Source organism: Lingula anatina, chromosome 6 (assembly GCF_051362555.1).
Source record: "Lingula anatina isolate TDL-2025a chromosome 6, LinAna3.0, whole genome shotgun sequence".
Classification (NCBI taxonomy): Eukaryota; Metazoa; Brachiopoda; class Lingulata; order Lingulida; family Lingulidae; genus Lingula; species Lingula anatina.
This window is the reverse complement of record NC_141772.1, coordinates 13,017,237-13,032,081: the sequence shown is the minus strand read 5'-3', so window position 1 is coordinate 13,032,081 and position 14,845 is coordinate 13,017,237. Positions and strand designations below refer to the sequence as shown.

The 14,845-nt window shown below is 38.4% G+C and overlaps 1 protein-coding gene, 1 long non-coding RNA gene and 1 other non-coding gene across 4 annotated transcripts; 1 reads left to right on the top strand and 2 right to left on the bottom strand.

Moving 5' to 3' along the window:
- Window positions 1-294: 294 nt before the first annotated feature.
- On the bottom strand, window positions 295-8,005 carry LOC147761165 (uncharacterized). 2 transcript variants are annotated; one of them, XR_015335202.1, is made up of 2 exons: window positions 7,583-8,005; window positions 295-3,411 (listed from the first exon to the last, which is right to left on the bottom strand). It is a non-coding gene; the product is annotated as an uncharacterized LOC147761165 (long non-coding RNA). The 2 variants fall into 2 exon arrangements; XR_015335201.1 differs by having other exon boundaries at window positions 295-1,806.
- Window positions 8,006-9,521: 1,516 nt separating this feature from the next.
- LOC106154241 (ornithine decarboxylase) lies at window positions 9,522-12,676 on the bottom strand. Its single transcript, XM_087016109.1, has 5 exons — window positions 12,516-12,676; window positions 12,213-12,368; window positions 11,472-11,944; window positions 10,750-11,200; window positions 9,522-10,424 (listed from the first exon to the last, which is right to left on the bottom strand). The coding sequence occupies exons 2-5, from the start codon at window positions 12,351-12,353 to the stop codon at window positions 10,158-10,160; spliced, it is 1,332 nt and encodes a 443-aa protein (XP_086872235.1). The 5' UTR covers window positions 12,354-12,368; window positions 12,516-12,676; the 3' UTR covers window positions 9,522-10,157.
- A 2,029-nt stretch (window positions 12,677-14,705) lies between these two features.
- On the top strand, window positions 14,706-14,777 carry Trnap-ugg (transfer RNA proline (anticodon UGG)). The gene has a single exon. It is a non-coding gene; the product is annotated as a tRNA-Pro (tRNA).
- The last annotated feature ends 68 nt before the right edge of the window (window positions 14,778-14,845 follow it).

Genomic DNA, 14,845 nt, shown 5'->3' with positions numbered 1-14,845 from the left:
CTTAACTCAGTCGTAGGTGATGTGTGTTGTCCGTAGCTTGTTTGTAACAAGCTGCAGCAACATTGATCATAAAACATACCGGTATAACAGATGACACTTATTTTCGATCAAAAAGGGATTATCATGCCCTTCTGATGGCCCCTAGCCTCTCTCTTTAACCCCTAAAGTGATCAACATGAGCAGAAAAAATCAACTGCAAAAGTAAAGTTTTATTTATGTCTCCTCCATCCCAGTGCATCACAAACTTGCATATTCCCGTTCATAGCAAAAGAGAATGCAACAAAGACTATCGGGTGTTCGTGATTTGGCCAAACAAGGCCGCTTTTATTAAATAAACTCACTATCCTAATAATTTTAACAATAATAACAATGTGGCAAATTGTTGCCTGCATTAAATGTTATGGCCTTAGGGATAAAGATTAAATATGAAATATTAACTAAGACTCATCATCCTAAAAATAATGATGAGACGAGTCAGCAAAAGTTATCATTTTCAAGCAATTTTGCACAAATTTCGTTTGTGGGGTTGCAAAGAGGCCCCCACCATGCAACAGTTATCGTAAGCTGTGGTCCACGATAAGCAATTATTTGACAACGGTAGTGCATCTTATTTAGCTTGTCTGATTCCAAAGGCAAGGTCAATGCATTGCAGGACTCTCAATACAATTCTACCTTAGTACCGGCATGACAATGCTGTTAGCGGGTGGCCTAACCCCTACTTCCTCTTTTTTTTTTTTTTTTTTTTTTTTTTTTTTTTTTTTTTTTTGAAGGAAGGGGGGAGGTACAGTTTTTCCCATATGCTGAAAACAGCTGGAAGAGTGAACTCTCTATAATTGCCATGCCATCCTAGCTTGTGCCGTACCTGTTAATTAGAATAAAATTAACGGTTTTAAGTGATATTCTGCGGAAAAGCAATTTCTTTCCAGTTTACAATTATCAATGGCAGAATAAAACATGAAGAAATAATATAATCTCGGGGATAACATAGATAGGTATGTTCTTACACAAATGTTCCCGTTACATTCCTCACTTCAACCGATATACAGATGGACCCGCAAAGCTTGCTGGGTCAAAATATGAGAAAAACATGACTGGGTCATTTAAATAGAGTCAAAATTCTCATACGACATGAAACAGCGGGTAGGCAAGTCGAATTTTTTGCAACACTCCTGTCACAACATGCTGGAATGAATTACAGTTTTGTAGCAAAAACCGGGAATGGGGCCCACTTGGCCCCTTAAAACGGAGAAGTCAGATATTTTTATACCGCTGTTCCAATGACCTCTGCAGTGAGTAAGGATCAAGAATGGACCCGCATGGCTTGCTGGGCCGCTGTTTGGATTATGCAGAAGTAATCCTTTAAATTGACTTCGAATATTTCTTGGGACATTGTGAGACATTCATATAATGTTGACCCAATATCCTCTGACTTCATGAGAATATACGGATGAACCGTCGCTACTTGAACTGCAGCAGATGATCGGTATTCCACAGCTACAGATGAAAAATCGAAACTCTTCACGCCTTATGTCTGTAATAATGTATGATTAACCCGCAAGGCTTGCTGGGCTGATCACCGTCCAGTAAAGAGGTAGTCTTTAAAACCTGTAAAGTCAATTGCATTGTAAAACCTTCATCCGATTGCACCTTTTCCTCTGGACTAGGAAGATCTTACAGGTCCTTGGGCTGATGACTGTCCAGTATAGAGGTAGTCTTTAAAACGAAGGTTTCGCTGGGGCATGACCGGTACTGGACTGTGTACGGGCACTTTCAGGGGACGGAGGTGCTCCTGACATGTATACAAAACTGAAAAATCAAAGAAAAAAAAAAAAAAAACGCACGCAGTATGATGGTCAAATATAATGCAAGCAAAGTTTAGTCGGCTGAGGAAACAATTGATGTATGGTGGAGGAGACGGGGAAGGCGGTGGGTGAAATTTTTTGAACTGAAGGTTTAAGTTGAAAGTCGGAGATAACTTGTAGCTTCAACGTATCGTGCGCGACAACAGAATGAGCGCAAAATGGGTCAGGCAGTGACGTCCCCTGGTATAAGTAGCAACATGTGCCTCAATTGGGACCACCCCTCTAGGTAGAATTGCGCATGTGCAGAATGCGCATGTGCGTAAATAAGCTCTGGAGATTGTTGTCGCCATAAAATATCGTTTGACTACGCCAAACTTTCCTTTATGTCTCCTCCATCCCAGTGCATCACAAACTTGCATATTCCCGTTCATAGCAAAAGAGAATGCAACAAAGACTATCGGGTGTTCGTGATTTGGCCAAACAAGGCCGCTTTTATTAAATAAACTCACTATCCTAATAATTTTAACAATAATAACAATGTGGCAAATTGTTGCCTGCATTAAATGTTATGGCCTTAGGGATAAAGATTAAATATGAAATATTAACTAAGACTCATCATCCTAAAAATAATGATGAGACGAGTCAGCAAAAGTTATCATTTTCAAGCAATTTTGCACAAATTTCGTTTGTGGGGTTGCAAAGAGGCCATAACCTTGACTGGTGCCCAAGCGCACTGGGCAAGGAAGACCCCACAGAGGAAATCGCAGAGGGCTGGAACATAAACACTCAAACTGATGTTGAGATCGGGAGTATATATATATATGCATACTTACCACTTACCGTATACACATACTTACCACTTAAACCGCCGAAGCGGAGCGGAATATAAAGACACAAAACGTGCCACTCACCCCGACGTAGCGAGGCGGACAAAAATATTACAAAAGTAAGGCATGAAAAATTATGCCACTCAACCTGTGAAACAGGTCGGAAATGTAAAGACACAAAACGTGCCACTCACTCCGCCGAAGCGGAGCGGAATATAAAGACACAAAACGTGCCACTCACCCAGACGTAGCGAGGCGGACAAAAATATTACAAAAATAAGGCATGAAAAATTATGCCACTCAACCTGTGAAACAGGTCGGAAATGTAAAGACACAAAACGTGCCACTCACTCCGACGAAGCGGAGCGGAATATAAAGACACAAAACGTGCCACTCACTCCGACGTAGCGAAGCGGACAAAAATATTACAAAAGTAAGGCATGAAAAATTATGCCACTCAACCTGTGAAACAGGTCGGAAATGTAAAGACACAAAATGTGCCACTCACTCCGCCGAAGCGGAGCAGAATATAAAGACACAAAACGTGCCACTCACCCCAGCGTAGCGAGGCGGACAAAAATATTACAAAAATAAGGCATGAAAAATTATGCCACTCAACCTGTGAAACAGGTCGGAAATGTAAAGACACAAAACGTGCCACTCACTCCGACGAAGCGGAGTGGAATATAAAGACACAAAACGTGCCACTCACCCCGACGTAGCGAGGCGGACAAAAATGTTACAAAAATAAGGCATTAAACTTATTGCCACGCCGTAGCAGCCTGGAATAAAAAAAAAAAAAAAAAGGGGGGGGGGGTAAAAAAATAAAAGGAAATTCCTGGTGGCCCTGAGAAGGTCGGGGCCTGAAAGAAGAAGAAATGCGTCTATGGGCCTGAAAGGACATATGATGACGGTGAAAATAAATATACAACAAGATATCTGAAAAAATAAGGATATCTTGTGGGTATGTTTTAAGAACTAAGGACAAAGGCAAACCTACCGGTGGCCCTGAAAAGGTCGGGGCCTATAACAAGAAGAAGAAATGCGTCTATGGGCCTGAAAGGACATATGATGACGGTGAAAATAAATATACAACAAGATATCTGAAAAAATAAGGATATCTTGTGGGTATGTTTTAAGAACTAAGGACAAGGGCGAACTTACCGGTGGCCCTGAAAAGGTCGGGGCTTATAACAAGAAGAAGAAATGAGTCTATGGACCTGAAAAGACTTATGATGAAGTTGGAAGGGATTAGGAAAAACTTAATGCTAAGCCAAAAGGCCTTCCTAATAGTGGCGCCCTGCATACTACGATACACTTTATACTGGCCAACCTCCGAAAGATGCACCCCGTCTGGTTTGATGTGAAACCGGGTCACTTTCCGCAGACCTACGTTCTTCCAAAAGGAAGTAAATGGATTTCATAAGGGCAAGTCTGCAAGATGAATGTTGAGCTGGTCGACTTGATCGTTAAAAGAAGGGTGAGGGGGACGCAGTCAGTGGTGAACTTATATTTTCCACCACAAGAGAAGCACCGAATTCGTCGTGAAAACGACGGGCTAACTCTTCAATGTCCCTACCTTGGTTAGAAGGGGAAATATTACGGTCGGAAAAATTCATTGGGCTCAATGATAATTACGAGCTGTTATTGGCGAATATAGCCTTGATTCGTTGGTATATTTACTAATGTTTAAGGGATCTTGGATATTAACGAAAAAGTCCAAAACTAATGCAGCTAATGAAATTTCCTATTAACTTAAAGAAAAGGTCTAGCAAGCCAAACAATTTTTCAAAGTTTGTAGTCACAGTGTAACACGAGTGACGTAATATCAGCGTTTTGAGGCTAAAATTGTCTTTTTTTTAATCAAGAATTTCTCTTAAACAAAAAGCCCTATTAATACGATTGAAATAGCTATCTAAAGGTTAGCACAAACTCCATTAAACTCTGTCAGGATTTTCTCTTTTTATTTTTACTTTTGATTTTATTTTGATAAAACGTGAATTTTACGAAATATATATGGACCTTCCAATTTCAGTATTAATAACTTCAAAAATAAAAGGTCAATCCAAAAACCAAGACTCAGACGACTAGATATTATACTGAAACAGAGACACATCAAATTTCATGTCAATCTGACAGTTACAGAATGAGATATGGGGATTGAAGTTTAGACTATGTTATCAATCTTCAAAGCTGAGAAATCGCTCCTAAACCATTTTGCTCAGGTAATTGGGCTATTTAAGCAAAATAATTGCACCTCCACCTTACCTGTTATCATCTTGTTGATCGGGAAGGTCTATACACCATTACGTGTTAAAATTGGGTTGTTTGTTTCTACCTAGATGCCAGAAAATCTTACTTTTGTACGCAAACTTATTCGTACCACGAAAGTCGCTCTTCCCTGGGAAATGATTGACAGCTGAGTAGGTCTACCTACTCTCGTTTCACTGACGTAATTAATCATAATTGTGTCTGACGCAGTAGGAGTCTGTGCACTGTCTAGGAAGTGTCTAAGGAAGCGCTTACAAACAAAAAGAGGATTACTTGGTGTGCCAGCAGAGGACAATGCCACCCGTCGTGCGTGGGCGCCGCTCTACACACCAAGACGCGAAAATTGAGAAAGTAAAGCAAGATTTACTCCGAGAAATGGCCGAATGTGGGTACGTATATGCCATGATGCCACAGAGTGCCAAGACCGTAATATGCGAATTTGAAAATGTTTTGGGTGGCAATATTACTTTAAAACTTGCTTGCTATTACAATCTTTATTGTGCATAAAATGATTGCCTTACGATTTTTTTCTGACAACCCCAGACGTTGTACGAATACTCAGCAGTTCAAGTGTGATCTCGAGTCTTTACCGCGGGGTTTCTCCATCCACCAGAAGCACTCTCTTTCAAAATTCTCTTGCTTTCCTCGCTCATCCGTTTTCTCACGACTTTCTTTCTTCCCATGACTGTGTATATAACTGTGTTCTGCTTAGCTGACGTAAGACTTATGAGCTGCCAGGGCACGCGTAACAGCTTAAGAAGTTAGACAACCATTCTTGCCCCGCCCCCCATAGTAACGGTGCTTGACAACGGAGGCGGAGCCTAAAGCCTGCCACCCGTACCAGTCAGGACAGGTAGAAAAACTCGTCCAAATGTATATTTTTAGTCCGTGTTTCACAAATATAACTTAATTGAGTATTAGATACAAAATTGATTATTTCTAACGTATAAAAAACTAAAAATCGAGTTTTAGACGTATTTTTAATATCCTAGACCCCTTAACATCTGGCATAAATAGTGGCTATACGGACCACCCGTTTACGTTAATTAACAGAACAATTTAATATAAAACAATACAACTTTAGCTACACTACTTTCTAACTAGAAACCGGCCATCGGTGATTGAGGAAGCTTTGTGTATGAATTGCCCTCTTTAGGCGCTAGGAAGGGTTGTCAGGGTGTACGTATGGGATTATGTAAGACTCTTGTCTGTGTTCTAAGACTGCAGTTTATATGAACATTTTGTTTGCAATGAAGTAAACACAGAACAATAACTCAGCTGCAGTAAGTTAAGGGCCATCACTTGCAAGGGCCCAGGTGCCCACGATCAGATATCTAGAGGTGTGATTTCCTGGGTATTGTTCGCCCCAGGGTTAGGAAGTCCTTTGTTTTACTAACACAGGTGTACTTGATTTAGTTTAGTTGATTGGGTATTCAATGTATGTATGTGAAGCTAAAATAAATCCCTATCTTAGCAAATTAAAGTGGTTGTTGTGTTTTTACTATGGGGTAAACATTATATGAAAGTTTGAATCATGGGTCCTGATATACGACTAAGGATACTGAATTTCCAGGATGAGGCCATTTACATTGTTTTTGGAAGGTTATTAATACTAAGATATACGGCAAGATGTCATGCTTGGCTGTGAGATAATCGATACCCAAAATAATTATTAAATTGCCCTTTATTATAAACTGTGTCCTTCTTTATCAACCTCTGATCTTAAAACCGTTATGAGTTCAAAAGCGTGTCTGAGCTAGTTTGCATTTTGAGACCCAAAGGTTTTGTTTTTCTTGTTGTGGGTGAATGATTAAAGTAATATTAAATGTCTACACTTAGCCAGTAACTCGTAAATCCAACGTATATGTTCATCATTATAGCTCGAACTTAACTTATGAGAACTACTACTAGGCAGCTGTCAGCCTTTATCACTATCATAACAGGTGGCCAGGATGATACTGCTTGGGTGAGGGCATAATTACCCTCGGCAGTAAGGCCAGGGATCGTAAGCCTCTGTGAACTGTTTAATAAAAGGGGCCAGATTCGTTTAATAGGCCACAGAAGGAACGTTAAGCTTGGGTGTAATTTTAATTAAAATCAGAGAACAGGAAACTCTTCTTGGAGATTTGTGAAATGAAATTGGGGCAGGAACACAGGGTGGCTTAACTAGGGTGGGAAAGTTTTACAATATCCACTGAAAGCTGAAAGGGAAAAGACCCCAGAAAATGAATAGGGCTTATAGAATATAAAAAATCTAAAAGCGATATGCTTCAATAAGTATTTTTGTTTCACTAAATCTTCCGTGACTGTACTATTCTTGCAATATCCATGTAACATGATCTTGTTTAGTAGAAGGAAAAAGCTAATAACTATGTGTACTTATCAGTTGTAGTGCCCTAAGCATAAGTGAACCCCAAAATTCAAGATGTGTGAAGGGTGGGGGTTGATAAGACAATCGTGATCAGAAGACTTATAAACGGAGTCGTAAATGTGCAACTCAAAGATAATTAATAAATAGTAGGTATAAACGGTAACTTCAGTGATAACTAAAAAATTGAATAGGTGATACGCAAGGAGCCTTATAGTGCAGTCGCCGTGACCATTATTAGAGCAAACCAGAAAGTCACGAACAAATGGATTATGTCAACGGCATCTGATAAATCAGTAGAGAAAATAACTTACCGCCTTCATGTAGCCTAATAGTCGGCAGATGTACTACGTACAGTGTACATGTACAGCTACTCCCTGCTTGAACTTGTACATAATCTTACGCTGATATATGCTGTAAACGTGTTGTAACGGTTCGAAATATCGATGAACTGCTGGAAAGGTCTCATCGAAGGAAAAGCCGATGAAATTTTTTGAACTGAAGGTTTAAGTTGAAAGTCGGAGATAACTTGTAGCTTCAACGTATCGTGCGCGACAACAGAATGAGCGCAAAATGGGTCAGGCAGTGACGTCCCCTGGTATAAGTAGCAACATGTGCCTCAATTGGGACCACCCCTCTAGGTAGAATTGCGCATGTGCAGAATGCGCATGTGCGTAAATAAGCTCTGGAGATTGTTGTCGCCATAAAATATCGTTTGACTACGCCAAACTTTCCTTTATTTTTGGGCCCCAGAGGAGGCCGATCCCCTTCATTGGTGCACTGGTGCACTGGTGTCCTAGCATATTTTTTTCGGATCAGCATAATAAATCAATGTCGATGCCTTAATATAACAGTCTATATAAAACACTTAGACGTTTTAATTACACTAGGTTGAAATACAGTTCAGACCCGTTGAAGCTTGTTTTCCACAGCTAATATATTTTTATTCGCTGAGTCAAAAAATAAAGTGGCACCTATTCTTGAAAGTATTTTCTTAAACAGCATTCCCCCGACCACATTATTTGATTTAAATCAAGATAAATATTTCATAATTATTAGTTTGCATTGTTTTTTGTACCATAATTCCTGTCTGAAATTTTCCTGACCCGTGACTGGTATATATTTAAACCTTGAAGTATGTGCAGAGAGTGTTCCATTTGTTTTTCAACACAGGTGTCATTTTAGGTCACCGTATAACCACAAAGTGTCGTTAAGTGTCATCTTGTATCATCCACGCGTCCAAGAAGGCCAGCCCACCTCATTACAAGAATTAAATGAAGCAACAATCAATGGGTACATGTAGGTCAACTATTTTTCATACAGGTTGCTCTGGTTCTTAACAGATCGGTGCTCTTTATGTGCAAAATGCCGAGTCTGGTCGGTGTGCAATGGTGGTAGTAATCTGTGCACTTTGACCATAGGCTGAGTTGGTAGTCTGTTATAGAATTATAATACACGCTCCATCGGTGCTCGGTTCATATGTACCTTCTAATTCTATTAACTATCTCCCAAACAAACAGACAAACAAGCAAATGGATAACAGGAAAGATGTGCTAGTCAGAAAGTTTTCATTTATTATAGATCCAGAAATTTGATTTACCTGTTGACTGTTTCGTCTGTTCACTCTGACAGGCTTGAACGAAAACTTTCTGACTATCAAAACTAAGATCCAATGAAATTATTTTTACATAGGAAAGGTGTGCGTCAACAACTCATGTTTCAATGCCACGCCTGCCAATAATTACATGTTTCCCTTTAAGTCATGTAGGCAAGTATGCAATATACCACACAGATTATATCAGATACATTCCATTGTATGTAATTTAACTGACGCGGTTCGGTTACTCGAAAATGACACATCGAAACTTCTGGACACTGAACACAGATAATTTTTTTTTTTACTTTATGGTATGAAATGATAATTGCTGTGTTATTCATGATTTTTATTAAAATTTGGATAGAACATAATTTTATGTTAATTTTTCTCAGAAAATATCAATTAATATATGAGATGTTTAATTTTCTATTTTTATGCATAAAAAACATCACTTTTTATAAAGTTCATCAGAGTATCATTTGCCTTTGATTAAATAATAATCTATACATGTATATTCATAGCACTCCCAGTTAAAACGCAATACAAAGTTCTTTGAGACGCCGAGATCTCATGGTTTCATCACTATCAAAATGCACTTACAGTTTGATTTGATACTCGAATTTTGGTCTCATATTTCGAATCCAGAAAAAAAAAACTTTCTGAAAATTGTAATTGTTTTATTAATATGGAAAAAACCAATATACATACTAAAGCTAAAAACAGTCACGGATAAACGCTGTATAGAGAATAGAAAGAAAGTTTGAATGAAGTTCGATTTTATTAAAAACATGTGACATGTGGAATACTTAAATAATATACAAAACTCATCGGTCAAAAAACCTTAACACGAAAAATTAATGACATATGCACACCAGCAACTGATGAAAGCCAAGCGTTGAACACAATAAATGATATTCTGTAAATTAACAATCTTCGGACAAGGAACAAAAAAAGTAAGAAATAAAATAGCAAATAAACATTGTCTTTTACTAGAATTTACTACATTAAATTACGAATAACTAAACGTTCCACGATTGTCTACGCATAAAATATAAAATAAATGATATTCCGATGATGAAATCTGCTGGCCATGCAAATATTTTCAAATGACAATAACCACAATATGAAATTCTCTTATAGTTAAACAAAATATTTATAAAATGTATAAAACTCTTTTTTCAAAATTGTGAATAAAAGACTCCCTTTCATACACCTGTGCGACTAACATTCTGTAAGTTATGTATTGCCATATTGATTCAAATATGTCTAGTTTCGTATTATGAAAAGCAAAGTTACTCAGCTTTGTCAACAGTCACATATTTGTCACTGTGAAAATTAAGCTCGCATATCACTCCGTCTGAAGCAATCCAGTGGATTTTCGGTGTCGGTATCCCATTGAAAGAAGACAGGAGGACAGTCGTGTATGCCCCCATGTTGGGCACGTACAACCAGTCTCCGATGTCCAGTTCGGGGAGCTCTATTTCCTGTGTTATACAGTCAAAGGGATTACACGTTGGTCCCCATAAGCTGCTTTTGAACACTGGCAGAGATTCTTTATTCTGGAAAATACGAAATAAACAATTTAGGAATGGTTTGGCCAAATTATCAGGTCAAAGGCATATTTTTGCTTGAAATGACTAATTCAGAATATTGGATTTTCAACATTATTCCCTCTTTTTTATTTGTTTCTCAAAATTGACGGTTCAGATTCTTTAAGGCATATAACGAAAATGAACAAGCCCTCAATATCATATATTTCAATGCCAACTCCACCCATGGCTTGTAATGTGTTTTCGCACTATGAACTCACAGTTATGTTAAGAATAACTAACACAGTATCTGGTCGTTAGATTATCATCTGATTAAATATGTTAAGAGACTTACCTCAAGCAAATAGAAATCTGGCGCATGTTTCTCAAACACAATATGGACGTAGAAGGAACCGTGGAGGCCGTCATTGAGGTAGTACATAAAGGTTTTCTGTGCTTCATCTATATCTGATGGATCGTCATGATAGGAGTCCCGTCGCTCCACCCGTCTAGCTATTACACGCAATGCAAGAGTGAAAGCAGATTGTACATAGTAACGCCCGGGCTCTGCAATCACTTTAACATTTTCCTCCTCCGGGAAGTATTCATCCAGTGAATTGTTAATTGCCTTGGCAATGTCAGATAATGATAGTTTTTCTTCAGTCTCATAACCGGGGAATCCACCACCGATGTCGAGTAAGTTGAAATTGTAACCGATGGTCTTGGCCATGTCAAAGATGCCGCGACAGAGACTGATGGTGTGTTCGTAGGCGAAGGCGTCAAGACACGACGAACCAACATGAAAACTGAAATTACAAGAAAAAATCAATATATGTACATATTTTCCCACATACTTATCGCTTGTGTCAAATACATGCAAGTTGCTGCTTGCTATGAAAAAATGAGTATCCTCTATCTTTTGTCCATTTTTGATATACATAAGTTGTCTGACAGACTAGAACAGTGAAATAATTTTATATCAATCCTAGGTGTACATACACGAACTGCTGATAATACATTGGACAATTGATTTCAAGATTGAACGACAAGGAGTTTTTTGTTTGGTATGAAAATTACCTGATTCCAACGACATTCAGTTCCAATTCTTTCGCCTTCAGTAAAAGTCCTTTACAGTTTTTAATGGCACATCCAAATTTCTTCCCCATTTCAAGAACAGCCTTTTGTACTTGTGGAAGAATTCGTAATACGAGTCTTGCATGAGGATATAGATGTTTTATTTTCACAAGTTCATCTTCATTGTCAAATGTCATCAGGTCAACGCCTCGTTCTGACGCATGTTTGATTTCTTCGGGATCTTTACACGTTTGGGCATATATTATTCTATCTGTCTCCACCCCATATTTTAGAACCTGTTGGAACTCAGCGCTACTGGCGCAGTCAAACCCCGCCCCAAGTGCCGCAATGGTCTTCACGACTGGCTCAGTGTTGTTACATTTCACGGCGTAGAAGGGTTTGACACGTGGCATCAGTTTCACCCAGTGCTTGTGCTTGTTGACTATGTCATCCAAGTTGGCGATATAAAAAGGCCGCTGTTATGAAAAAAGAAAACATTATTTGTACAATATATACCCTTGTATTTATTGAGTATTTTATTTTTCTCTAGAAGAGTGTCTTGTGCAAAGCAAGTTGACCCAAACATTAAAAAGGAGTATTTAGTGTGATTTTGTACAAAAAATTAACCATGTTAAAACATTTCGTGAATAAGAAGGCCTGTACAAAATATCGCTACATGTTTCGTACAAATGGACGTAGAATTATAGTCATACTTTAAGAACAAATGCCTTATTAAGCCCTTACCATATCGTCTCCTTGCTGTAGTTTGTCTTTGATAAGGTGTCGCATAGCTTGATGACCATGTTTTGTGATGAATCTTTCGGAAGTTGTGGCGTAAGCATCTTCTGTGACATGTAATCTCTCTGTTTTCATAACTTTTCGCATCCAGCAACCGTAGTTCTGGGAGTAAAAAAAATTATATGAAATTAAATAATTGGAGCTGACAGAAATGTCGCCATATTCCAATTCGATGATATATACAGGACTATAAGGTGAAAAATGAAATAAAATCTTTATAATAAAATAATAAAATCCATTTACACTCACCTTCTTCAATGTGTCTTTGAAATAGAAATAAGTTCAGCCCGTCAAAAGAATCAAAAAGTATCAAAAGAAAATACTAGTAGGCTACAACGCTGCAAATGCTCTTTTGCTTTGACCCGTGCGATGTTCTCTCTATATATACAGTACAGTGTATGTCGGAACAGCGTGTCATGACGTATCAAGATGACTAAAATAGACCCTGCTTACCTATGATTTGACCCTCTTTACGTAGAATGGGGTAAAATTAAACCAAATTGTATTCTTGCGGTTTTCCGTTATGCGACCTAGTTTTCTTTATATATTCATTGTGCTTCGATTCGTGACAAAAGTTACACTATAGGGCTTAATGTGGTAATGTTGCCTGGACTTTAACTTAGGGACAGCAATTCCGACACTTCCACACAATGATTAAGACGTCTACTATTTAACAGATGTTCTGCACACCTCCAAACGTCCTGGTATTGCGTCAGACATTGTCGGTTTTTCGTTACATCCAGCAGTTCGGGATTAGGCCTACGGATTTCAGTCATTTTAAAATCCAATCAGATCAAAGTAAAACGAAAACGATTATTTGTCACCAGAACATTATATTTTACTCTTTTTTTTTTCAAAGGATGCAGATGCAGATGGACGAAAACTTATATGCGTTGAGTAGGATTTGAATAATGCATGGCCCTTATTTATTTACTTAAAATACATGTATTATGCTGGAAAGCAGGACATATACGTGCCTTAATCCATTTGGGCATCTGTTTATTCCTGTTTATTCACTACCTATTTATTTCATGGTTAATCCTTTCTTCATCTTTACATGACTAAAAGACAATGACACCATATTTGGCGTCCCTCAGACTCCGGCATGCACCTTGATTACTTACTTTGAAGAAGGATGGTGTTAAGCTCCCTTTACACCGGACGGCGTCCTTTCTGCGTCCCGTAGTACGGCCTCGTTTGAGAGTAAAACCAAAAAAAAAATTTACTGGCCGATCACTGAGCATTCATTCTGCAACCAAAGCGATGCTTCTGCCTCCTTTTTATGACCACTCCAATGCCAAATTCATAGTCGCACAAGGGACGCAGAAAGGACGCCGTCCTGTGTAAAGGGGGTTTTACCACCTAATTTTTTATCTGGTATGAGAAAAAGTTGTATAAATGAATAATTCATGAATACATTCATGCGCTGTTACTAAACATTGCATCTGGCGTGGGGGGGGGGGGGGGGGGGGGGTATCGACCATGTGAGGTACGCAACTAGAAAAACACTCGAGTAAACACGATTCTTTAACTTTTTTCCATTTGAAAATAGTCAACGAGGAGTGTATTTGCTGAGAAAAGATATGGAGAAAACAGTGGTAAATGTATTCACAGAAAATTGACAAATAAAAGAAAGCTAGAAAAAATGACTCATGAATAAGATACTTCATTCGCTTTAGAGGAAAAGGTGCATCAGTGCCCTTCTGCGGCCGCTTGAGTGAAATAACGGATGGTAAAAATGTAATATGTTGTAGACAGGGTTGGATAAATGAGTAATTCAAGAAGACATTGGTGCACCTCTAAGCAACAGGAATTCCGAACATTTCAGGAAAACAAATAAAAACACAAAATGAGCCAGGTTGGAAAAATAGCATGAAATGATTATGTCGCAATATCCGTGTGAAAAGTACCTGTAGGATCGGATGGACTCTAAACTTTTGATTTACAAGTACTTTTTACGTGTTATGCCCAAAGAAGTACACGTACGCCTTGTGAATAGCAAGAATGAAAAGAAGCAAAATTTTATTTCAAAATATATTTCAAAATATTAATGATCTTGATATAACCGTAACTGGGTTCATGTAATCAAAAGCGAAGGAGTTGCAGAGAATGGTTTCAAAGTGAAGGTTGCCAAATATGCGGTCCTTCAAAAAGTCGGTTGCATACTGAGAAAATTTTATAATATCATTCTGATATCTTGTAAATCATAGCATCCCTCCTAACAGTTTTAGACAATTATACTGCAGGCCATTTTGAAAATCATTTTGAACGTGCTGATATGGTGCAAAGATAACCCGCCTCAACTCGAGTGTAAATGCGCCTCATGAATAATTCTATATGGCACACGACGGAAATGTATTTAATGGTTCGTTAAAGTGACTAATTAGAAAGCTTGTACTCATTCTACCGGTTGTGGAGAATAAAAACTTTATTCATTACGGCTCGTTGGTCTAGGGGTATGATTCTCGCTTTGGGTGCGAGAGGTCCCGGGTTCAAATCCCGGACGAGCCCGTACTTTATTTTATCAACCACTGACTTTAACTGCAATGAAAGTATAAAACGAATGAGCCTACACGATT

Coding starts and splice junctions, on each gene's coding strand:
- LOC106154241 (XM_087016109.1), bottom strand. CDS start 12,353: ATGCGAAAAGTTATGAAAACAGAGAGATTACATGTCACAGAAGATGCT. Junction 11,201..11,471: donor CTGAATGTCGTTGGAATCAG/GTAATTTTCATA, acceptor TTGTAATTTCAG/TTTTCATGTTGGTTCGTCGT. Junction 10,425..10,749: donor CAGATTTCTATTTGCTTGAG/GTAAGTCTCTTA, acceptor CGTATTTTCCAG/AATAAAGAATCTCTGCCAGT.